Source organism: Rattus norvegicus, chromosome 9, assembly GCF_021556685.1.
Source record: "Rattus norvegicus strain SHRSP/BbbUtx chromosome 9, alternate assembly SHRSP_T2T, whole genome shotgun sequence".
Taxonomy (NCBI): Eukaryota; Metazoa; Chordata; class Mammalia; order Rodentia; family Muridae; genus Rattus; species Rattus norvegicus.
In genome coordinates, this window is record NC_141542.1 from 25,400,609 (window position 1) to 25,411,822 (window position 11,214).

Below are 11,214 nucleotides of genomic sequence, written 5' to 3' on the forward strand. Positions count from 1 at the left end.
GAGCATGAAGAAAGCCAAGTCCAAGGCATTCAAAACCAGCATCCTCACCAATGCAACCAGAAAAGGCTTTGGTAAAAGAAGGGAGGTACTGAGACAGTTGGCCCTCATACACTCAGAGAAGACTGTGCCAGGAGAATTGGGGAAAGATTGTGGGAGAGGAATTAAGTATCAGTAGTCAGTGAGCAGAATGTAAAGTGAAAAAGAAAAAATATATAAATAGAAATAAAACAAAGGTCTTTAACAAAATGGGACACAATGTATTACTGAACTAACTCTACTGTGTTTACATTTGCACATGCTTTAACAGATAGAGAGACTAGATGTGATAAAGTAGGATGCCCTTGTCATTTACATATATTATGTATACAAGATAAATGAGGTGGAGAACATGCAGTTCAAAGATCCATTGTTCCCTCACATCTATGTGCCTCTGCTTCCCTTTATCAGGACTGTGGAGGCCTCTGCTCATCCAGGTCTCAGGGCTCAACCAAAATGCAGTCCCCTATGATCTCTGGCCAAGTGCTCCAGTGTTCACAACAGAACTCTGCCTCAGGCTGCAGAGGCACTGAAGGGCCAGCCTTCACCTTCAAGGTGCAACCTCTCTTTCAGTCTTTCCAGGCTCTGTGTTACTCAACTGGAGGTTTCAACAGAGGCCTTTCATCTCAATAACAGAAATTTACCTAATCCAAAACATTGGGAAGCCATCCTACACTCCTGATTGGCTGGTTACCTGAGACCAAACAACATAGCTCTCTTCTTTATGCCTGTTTTCCTGATTTGAAAGTAAATAATGTGATCATCTGTGGTGTTGGTGGTAAGAATAAAATTCTTAACATGAATAATAGGACCATGCAGAGCATAGGCTTCACATTCTAGGTACAGAGTGAAGAGGTAGAGGGAATTACCAAAGAAAACAATAAGAATCCTAACAACAATTACAGAAATTATGAAATGAAATAAAACAAAAACAAAAGCAAAAACAAAAATACCTTGTGGGTGCTGGTATTAAAGGCACGTATTAATTTGGACCAGCTTTGTAGGTATTTCCAATAAAAAGCAAACAAACAAACAAACAGCCTTATTAAAAGTGCTGCAGGTGCAGGAGAGAAAGCTGGGAGATGTCCTGTGCTGCTGCCCCCATGCTGTGATTCTGCAGCAACAACTTCCTTGGGAATAGGAACCTGTATGCAGTGGGATCCCTTGCTGGGCCTGTCATCTCAAAAAGAGGGGCTTCCCTAATCCCAAACCTTGGAATCCAGTTGACTTCAGGCCAGGAATGAAGTCAACCATCATTAGTGAAAGAGCAAGGGAAAAATTACATAGGAAAAAATATGTGCCTTAATCAGAAAAGATCCTCAACTTCTAAGGCCTCCACAATCTCCACCCCTCTCTTCTGAGCTGTGCATAGTTATGTTGTATAACTCCAGATGGTAGTAAAAGGCAGAGTTCTTCCCAGAAAACTCATACATGATTTTCACCCTGACATCTGTGAGGTGAGGTGGCATCGTATCACAGAGTCAGCACACCCAGGATAAGGACACAGAAGCCACAGATGACAATGCCAAATGGACTCCCTCCTGAACTTATGGACCCATTAAAATTGAGGTTTAGCCTAACCTTAGGCCATTCCACTCCCTGCCCATCCGCCTGATTTTTATGTTTGCTCTGAATAAAAGATCAGCGTGCAGCCCCAAATATCCTCAGGATTGGACTTGGAAATTCAGGAAGAACGATATTGGAGAAGGGATGGCTATGTGGTTACAATGTGGTAACACAAGGTCCAGGTTGACGTTTGCTCGCTGATGTCCGATTTCACTGTCTTGTTATATTTGAGAAAGGGAGGATGTCCAACTTAATATATAAAAGGTACAGAAATTTATTATTTTATATATGCCCTGTAGTTGATCCCTATGTTTCAAGAAAAAAAGGAGTTTTTATTCTAAAAAAATAAGATAATAGACCATTGATTTTGTGAAATACATGGATATGTAAATAAAAACAATGTCAACTGTCAAGGACTGCACAGTAAGCAAATATTTCCAGGTTTTATACACTCAGAGGTCTAGAAGAAACATATTGGCCTCCATAAAAAGGAAAACCTTAGGAATCGAAATGTGTGTCACATGCATTGTCTCGAGTAGTAGATTTATTTTTAAGAAAAAACTCCCTCTTCCTTGGTCCCTAGAGATTTGGGTGCTAAGAAAAATCTGTTCTCTCATTCAGGTTGAGAGCAGCCCTCCCCAGCAAAAGCACTGTTGAGTTCTAATGATGCACAGAGAAACATCTAGCTTAGCAATAGAGGTTGCCAAATGCTATTCCCAGTGATGTATGAGAGACTGGAGGAAAGGATCCGCACAGAAATTGATCAATTTTTGGAGAGCTAGTTAGCAGGTAGGTCATAGAACTTCCCAGTGGCATCATCAGTAAGCCCTTCACTGGACAATATATTGTATCTAAGAGATCCCTAGAATCTTCTGTGATGTCATCAGTGTTGTGGTGACACCAACTGCCTTTGGGATATTCCTTCAGTTCCCTTTGGGTTCACAAGCAGGCATGTTTCGCCAGCCACTCAGGCTATTTCAGAAGGAAAGTGTTGATCAAGGAGAGACCACACCAAGGCTGAAGGAAGATGACCTCCTCTCATCTTCCTTGGAAGGATGGAAATCATTCTGGGGAAGGCTTGGTGAGTCCTGGGCAGAGTTGGGGAACATCCTCAAGGAGGTATGTTTGAGATGTGCCTTCTAAGACTAGGCCTTACAAGCAGGAGCCTTGGGATTTCTCAAAGGCAAACCAAGAGTCAGGAGTTCCTGATCTTTAATTTGAGAGAAAGCCAGAAAGTGGGAAGCCTTCAGTTTCTTTTCTGGAAGCTTTTTAATTGTGAGTGTCAATGCATGGCAGGAGGAGGCACAGTGAGATTAAAAATGTGACCATCCATGGTTGGGAGTTGAAGCATTTCTTCCTCTAGATTACTGTAGGTTACATAAGTGTCTGATGGTGAGAACAAGGAAGGATGCACCCCGAGAAATGAATTGAGTTCTCAGACACTTTGGGTGGAACACACATGATTAGAGCCTGATGGTGCTAAGCAGTATGAACTCCAGGATTAACTGAAACACATCTGATATGAGATAACAACGTCCCAGATGTTTATGTATCAGTCAGGTTATACTATTCAGGGTGAGGGGTCCTGTAATAGTGAATGTGGCACGTGTATGGCATTAGAGGTTGGGAAGAGGGACATAGCTTAAGAATCCACCTTTAAGAAAGCTTTTCTTCTCTTTAAGGGATTCACCCAGTCTCTACCATTTCCCCTTCCTCACCTCCTTTTCGGATTCAGAATGATCTTTTCTGCCCATGGGCCACCAAATATGCAAATTCACTTGGGTTTATCTATTTACAGGTTTTGGTAGGAAGGCATCATCCCAAAATGTCATCAGTAAGCAAGAGGAGTGTTTAAAGGAACTGGAGGAACTTAAATTTGAAATCCAGAAGTGTCAATTCGAGAGGGATGAATTTTATCAAATCCTGGACCTTTATATCTATGATAATTGGGACCACAGGTAGTCATTATGGCCAGTAACCTGTTCACTGTCTTGTGCTTTCTCTCTGCTAACCCAAGATTTCCTCTTAGCACAAGAGAGGTTTACCTCTCATCCTGGATTTTAAGGAGATTTGGAAGGCATTTGCTTGTGAGATAAGCTAGGTCCTGTGTGTTTAGGGTCAACCTCTTTTGTACTTGACCCTGAGCTCCTTGGATTAGCATTGGTTCTGTCAACAGCTAGAAGGACCTGGTCACACTTGCTGCCTCTAAGTGAGGGGATGAAATGCCTGCACGTCATCCCTCTTTTCCTCTAATTTTTTTCATTATACACTGATTCTATGGCACCTCCATGCATGTAGTTGGGATTCTGCTTGTGTTTGTATATTGATTGGTATGTAAGTATGTGAAAGTGTTTGTGGGTATTAAGCTCTCGGTCAGGGAGTCTGGGGAGTTTCATGGGATCTTAGGATATGTCTGATGGACAGTTTGCAGGTCATGATAGTGGGGATGCCCACATGGATCAACTGAGCACTTTGCATCTTCTGTTTACTTAGGTGGTAGATAGGACTCTCCTGAGGGAAGGAGGGGTTACAAATCCTCTTCCCTGTCAAAGTAGTTATGCCCTCTGGGAATTCATGGAACAGTAGGAAACAAGGTTTGAGAATCCCTGTTTTCAAAACAAAAGAAATATCATCACAACTATCTGTTAGACCCAAGCCACTGCAGTACAGTTGGTCTTGGGGGAACCATATCTCCACAGTCTTAGAAAATGTCCATATTTCAAAATAACTCTTTGCTGATTTGCGTAGAAATATTTCCTTGAAAGAATTGTTGGAGTCTCACTGTTGTGTTTTTGCTCTGGTCTTTGTGTTTGCCACATTCTTCCCTCCCCCCACATTTCTTAAATTTCAATTTTTTATTGGGTTTTTTTAATTTACAATTCACTTAATTCTGAAATCCTGAGTTCAGATGGTTATTTTTTTCTTGGGCCATGCCCCACAACAGGCTGGATGTCGAATTGCCAATACTTCAATCCGAACATGAGATGAGAATGATGGCTATGCAAATGATGACCAGTTCAATAAGTGAGGCCATGGAGAGGTACAAGGAGCTCATACAAGTGAACAGTTCCTACCGGTGAGTCGCTGACAGAGATGAGAACCCAGCACTAGGCAGGGAATGTTCCTGTCCTGTATGACATTGAACCAAAGTCAGGGCACTGGTTCTGTAGTGTCTGACTTTTAACAAGAAGCCTGCCTCCTGGCAAGGGTCTTATGTTTGTAGCTCTTGGACTCAGTTGTCCTACATGTGAAGGGTATAGAAGACCCTCCAATTGTTATTTTCCCCATTAAGGATCCTCTAGATAGAAAGTTTTGTACTGTGATGGGAATATCAATCAACTCTGAATCTCTAGGACTCTGACAGAAGATTTAAAGATCTGTGATCGATGAGAAACACATGGAAAGATTGTATATCTATTGGGACTTCAATTACCCCTCAGAGGGGATTTTCCCACTACGTGAAGATGGTTTTAGCATATCATGGACATATAAGCACCCATATGGACCATTTCTTCTTCCTGGATTTATATAAACCGTCTTAGTGTCAGGATTATCAGAAGTACTTTGATTCATGTTGAATGTGGATTCTGGATTTGACCTCCTCTAATTGGTGCTAACTTGTATAGTGTGGCTCTGTTCTGGGGATGTCTGGGGATGAGGTATTCCTTGAAGGGATGATTTGACTTGCAAGAGTGACAGGCAAATAGAAGCTGGCTGGGTTTACCTTTTTTGTTTGTGGTTCAGCATCAGGTACTCCCAGCTTCTGCGTGAACAAACTCAATTGAAGAACAATATACAGATTTTGCTGAATGAGAAGAGAGAACTGCTGGTGGAGCAGACTGAACGGCCAGCATCCTGTGTGGAGGCAAAGAGGCTCTGTGAAGAGGCCGGAATGAACATCTGTGTCCCCAGTGCAAAGGAACAGCAGGTAGGATTAGGCCTACAGGTCAGGTTGTCCTCAGGTCTTTCCATGAACATAGACAAACCAATGTAACTGTCTATTGACTGATCCATGTCCTGACCTAGGTCTCATCCAAGTGTTCATTCATGTGATGGTTTACAAGGCTTTCTGTGGAGATAGCCCCTCTTCAGGAAACTGCATGTTTGGAAAGCGAATGCTCCTGCTCTTCGAGAATCTGCATTTTATTAAGGGAGATGGGTTGATCACATATCACAGCACTACATGCCATGTGTGTGGAGGGTGCTATGTGGGAGCCCCTCTTTAGACTAGAACAGGGCTTTGAGGGATGAAGCAAAAGCCTGGAGCTCATTTTCATTACAGGGATCTTGTGAGACTCCAGGAAGTAAGTAGTTTTCAAGGAGGAGAGGCTGGTGGAAATGGCAAAGAACCGGTTCTCATTTGTGGTGGCTTTTGTTCTTCCTCCCCTCATGTCCCTGTATATGAAGATGGTGACTTCATGCTTCATAGATCTTGGGTAACTACAGAGCCTGAGGAGCAGCATGTCAGTCCTGTCTTATTTGAGTGCTCCTGGAGAGTTCATATGTGGGCCTTACAATCTGAAGCTGGATAGAAGACCAAGGATGTGGAAAAGGTTTCTCAAAGGCTGAGGGTTGGCATGAGAGATTTGAGACTTCAAGAACAAAGTTATCCGTATATACCCCCAATTCTCACCAAGAAAGGTGCATTGCTGTGCTGATCTGCATCTTAGGGAGCATGCGGGAAGGCCAGTTCATGACATGCAGTTTTGTCCAGTCATTATCCAACTTCGTCCTTTAAGCCTAGGTCTCTCAACAAACTTGAAGCTTCCTTTTTTTGTGCTGTCCAGCAGTCTTTGCATCACCGGTCCAGTTCCAGGTGGAGCCCTGTCTCTTATTTGTCTCAACACATTCTTAAACCATTCAACTATTTTCAAAATAAGGATTAGATTTCTTCACTTTACCTGAACAGAGGTATCCCCCGGGAAGATTCTGGATTGTCTTATTGGCTTCACCATGATCTTGCATGGAATCCTAGAGTGCATCCCTCTGCTGACATTGCTTTGCTGACTATATCATGGGCATGGCATTCTTTAAGGATAGATTCCCTCTCAATATTGTACACAGTGCTGCATTTCAGAAAAGTCAGGGTATGTTATTTCTTTAGCCTCCTTCTGACTGACATTGAGGTTGTTTTAACATCACATGAACTCTAATGTGATGAAAAGTTCCTGGTAAATGACCATGAGTCCCTGTCTTGTCTGATGGTTCCAAGGTCTTCTATGAAGGAAACAGGGTAGTTTTAGTGAGGGGCCTATGATGAGTCAACATAGAGCTTGATAGATTCTTTTCCTAGAATCTCTCTCTTGGGAATTTGATGTTGTATTGTTTAGGCTATCTGTGCAGAACATGTAACTTACTTGTAAAACCAACAAGTATCTGCATAGAAAGGTTTCCTGAAGTGGAAATGAGTACAGGCCAGGGCAGCACAGCCTGCTTGAGTCTAAGAGACTTGTACACAGCATAGCTCCCACTAATTCCTCACTCAACAGGAAATGTGCTGCACAAGATCAAAGTTTTCATTTGTGCGTGCAAGTGAGTATCTGTCTATTTCTGTGTGTTTGTGTGTGTTTGTGTTTGCAGTAGTGAATGTGTTTCCCTCTATTTCCAAGTTTCATGAGAAAAGTACTCTAAGAGTTCACTTTACATCCATGAAACATGAAATACAGCTGCCCAGTCATTTGGCATCTCCATCCAGCTCTGTACAGCAAAAGGACACTTAAGGTATTAATTTATTCTGTTTTCAAAAATACCGTAACAGAATTATCTCGTGAAGTCTGGGGGAGGAGTGGGAAATATGTTCAAGTGAGTCGTGTTTCACAGTGGTAACAAATGGTACAGGCCTGGAGCTTGCAGGTCCCTTTTAGTTATGGTGTAAAAGAAGGACAATCAAGTCCTGTAGAAATGCAGCCCCCCAAAAAGAGGACACAAAAACACCTGTAAAGTTAGATTTTCAAGTGATTAGGGGTAAAACTACTGGTCTGCATTGAAATCCTTTGGAGCACATCAAAGGAAAGGAGTACAGGGAGGTAAGGGGGGCTTCTCTCTAAAATCCATGAGTTTATGCGGCTTCTCTGTTCTTTGTGAATGGTGAAAGCCCACTGGAAGGGTGTGTCACTCACTGTGTCTTCTCCAAGGTTGCTTTCCACATGGCCTGCTGCCATTTCTCTCCAGCTACCTTGGCACACTACAGCTTCCGCTGGGAGTTTGGCTTGGATTTTATTCATTGAGAATTTGAGTTGCTTGGAGTTGTATTGTCATCCAGCAAAAGCCCCATAGCTATGCTGTGGTGCAAGAACAGGGCAGTGTCAGGAGCCCCTTTGGTGCACAGATAATCTAAAGCGCTCCCCTATGTTATCTGTGTAGCATTCTGCAAGTGCTGTCAATCAACATCATTTTCTCTCCCTTAATTTCAGCCTCAATGGAGTTAGGAGAAATGATGAATTTCAGATGAGTCTGGGAGTGTAAGAACAGGTAGCCCTATGAGAAGCCATGTTCAGAAAGTGGAACAGAAGGTTTAGTTAACCCAGTGATTCCACAACAAGGAGTAGGTGTTGCCATTGCAACTAGGGCACATCAGTGTTGTAGTGGTCCCAGAGTAGCCCTGAAGGAGAATCTATCCAGACGTCCATCAGGCAAGAAGTAAAAGTGTACCATAGGGTGGAGCCCTTCCATAGATTCTGATTCAGTCTGAGAAAATCCATGCAAGCTTTTACGTACTTACTCAAAATATCTGTGGCACAATCACATTACGGGGAGAAAAATTGTTGATTTCGATCCTGGTTATGGAGATTTCCTATGATTCTAGCTTTGGGCATGAAGTCACTCAGGCTATGGTAAAGACAGCTCAGATTAGAAGAAGCTGCACACTTTGGGGAAAGTCTGAAACAGTGAACAAGAACAAGAGTCTAGTCTACCACCAACATATGATCCTTTGCTGAGCAACAAGACAGCTCTACACAGCCTTTGGGACTTGCTAAGCCAGATTGTTAATGGGGAAAGAACCCTGAGTCTATGTCGGTTTATGGGAGGACAGCACATCACTGACTGAGCTGTCTGTAGGCTCTGGCCACTATGTACATATCCCACTCAACATTTGTTTTTATGCCTCCAGCGTATACTGGGGAGTCTTTACATTAAGCATTAATGTTCAGGTAGGAACACAGGCTGGAAGAAGCCATTTGAATATCCTTTCCCTATATAAGTACCCGTTTTGGGTGAATGACCACCTACATGGATTTCAGCCTCAGGCAGCTAAAGAGCTACTCAGAGTATAGTTCTGGTACAGTTCATGTGAATTTTGCCCATGAAACAATATATATGATCCTCTGTATTTCTTGCTATGTTCTACTCCTTTCTTCCTGTGATCTCTCTGGAAAGATCTGAGGACATTTTCTCTTCTGTCCTCTCACAAATTGCCTTAAACTAGCCATAGACTTACAGGGGTGCTGGTGTGTTTCTACATCACAATCACCTTTAATGTCCGTGTGTACGCTGGGAAGATTTGCATGGAGCACATTCTCAGTGATTACAGGATCCATGCAATTCCCATGGATTTGATGTGAGATGGCTTCTCTGTGCATTTGCAGGTACAGTGCTTAAAATGGAACCTAGGCAGGTTCCTACACTGCAAACATAATCAGAACTTTCACCTCAATTCTAGGCATCTTCTCCAGAAGGCATCCACATGGTATTGTAGGTTGCTCATCCCTCTCTTGAACTCAGATTCAGACATAGGTACAATGTTATTATTCAACATAATATATCTGGACCAGTGGAAAAATACGCTCATTTTTCTCTAAATTCCAATACAGTGTATAGTCCACAGTTCAAATTCTAGCAGTTTTAAAAGCTGAGATACAAATCCAAGAGCAGGTACTCTATGACACTTGGGGATGCAGGGACTGACCTCAGCTGACAGGTCATGCTGGATTGTCCAACTGAATAGAGCTGATGTAAGAGGGAGAGTTGAAAGACTGAAACCCCCAGTGAACTAGACTGTGGGGGGGAGGGCAGCAATCGGGGGAGGGTTGGAAGGGGAACACCAATAAGGAAGGGGAGGGGGTAGGGGGATGTTTGCCCGGAAACCGGGAAAGGGAATAACACTCAAAATGTATACAAGAAATACTCAAGTTAATAAAAAAAAAAAAAGAGGGAGAGCTGAATTGACAACCACTCACTAAACCTTTATTCCTTTGCTCTGCTAGGTCTGAAATTCTCCAGGAGAAACTCGAACAAGACACAAACCAGGGCAAGATCTCCCTTGGAGAGAAGTGCTACAGGAGGAGAACTAAGTGTGCACAGCAAATACACCACTATTGCATCTCATCTGTAATGTCCATAGCAATTGTGGACTGCATTTTCCTCCTTTAGTTTTATTTCTTTGGATTGAATAGGCTGTACTTTCACCTCCCCACCCTCCAGCAAGTGTAAACTTTTGGAGGGACTCAGAGAAGTGCTGATGCACATCAATCAAGAGGTGCTGGTCATCCAGAAAGACTGTGCACGTGTAAATGTGTACTTGTCCTGATGGGTCATCCAGAAGAGTTTCATGGAGATCAGTTCACAACATTGGAAAGACTTTGAGATAAAGTCTGTAATATCATTTCTACTCAGTATTGGATGGCTTTGTCCTTAATACCCCCACTCCAACAAAACAGACCTACTTCCACTCCTCTTGGAAAGATTATTACCATCAGTAACTGCTGGTCTACTGTGTCTCCAAGGAAAGACACAGGCTATAAATCTATTCTGCAGAAGGAGCAGCAAAAAATGCTTAGCGCAGCTCCTCTATTTAAAGTGTGGCTGAGTTTTGATTATTTTGGTTATTTGGTTTTCCTCCTATTCATTTGAAGTTTTGTTATTTATGTGTTGTTGTTTTGTTCATTTGCTTTTCTATTTTGATAAGGATATAGACTGTATATATTGACAACCTGCATCTGGTTACTATCATGTAAATTGGATGTATCCTGGTGAAAAAAAGAGTAATCTCAAACTCTTCACTCTTAAGAACCTTCTTTATTGATCATTAGTGTCAACATCTGAAGTCCCACAGCTATCAGGGAGGGATGGATCTCTGCATTCTCATGGGGACTGGGCATCAAAATCACTTCCCAGTCAGACTGAGATTCAAAGGCAATTATACAGTCACTGTTCACTGTGTTCCAAACTCTGTGAATTTCAACTTCATATTGCATATATTACCCACTGTGTATGCTTACTGTCAAATATATAGTTACCTCTAAATTATACTCTGTGGATGAGAGTGTTGAACAAATTAATGGGATAAATATTAATTTCTCTGTAATATCTCCCAGGACATATAAACGTGGCATAAGGGAGTTTAAAGCAATCAGGAAGCCTGCACCCAAATCCCGTGGTGGAGAGTGCTGAACACCCAGGAATGCAGATACTCCTGATGCCACAGGACAAAAAGCCACTTCTGCCCAACTTTGCCCACATCTCTTGCCCAATATTAATCTGCATGATGCCTCTGGAAACAGGAATATAGGAGCAGTCAGTGGCAGGAACCTGCTTGGTTCAGCCTGGGTCCAAAACCAACCCAGGCCCTGAGCATATTTGAAGAAAACCAGAGGCATACAATTCTGTTTCCTG

General features: G+C 42.5%; 1 protein-coding gene across 1 annotated transcript; it reads left to right on the forward strand.

The window, feature by feature from the left end:
* The first annotated feature begins 2,553 nt into the window (after positions 1–2,553).
* On the forward strand, positions 2,554–10,848 carry LOC148003595 (uncharacterized). Its single transcript, XM_087568882.1, has 5 exons — positions 2,554–2,683; positions 3,401–3,560; positions 4,547–4,678; positions 5,347–5,530; positions 9,807–10,848. The coding sequence occupies exons 1-5, from the start codon at positions 2,554–2,556 to the stop codon at positions 9,810–9,812; spliced, it is 612 nt and encodes a 203-aa protein (XP_087425008.1). The 3' UTR covers positions 9,813–10,848.
* Positions 10,849–11,214: the final 366 nt, after the last annotated feature.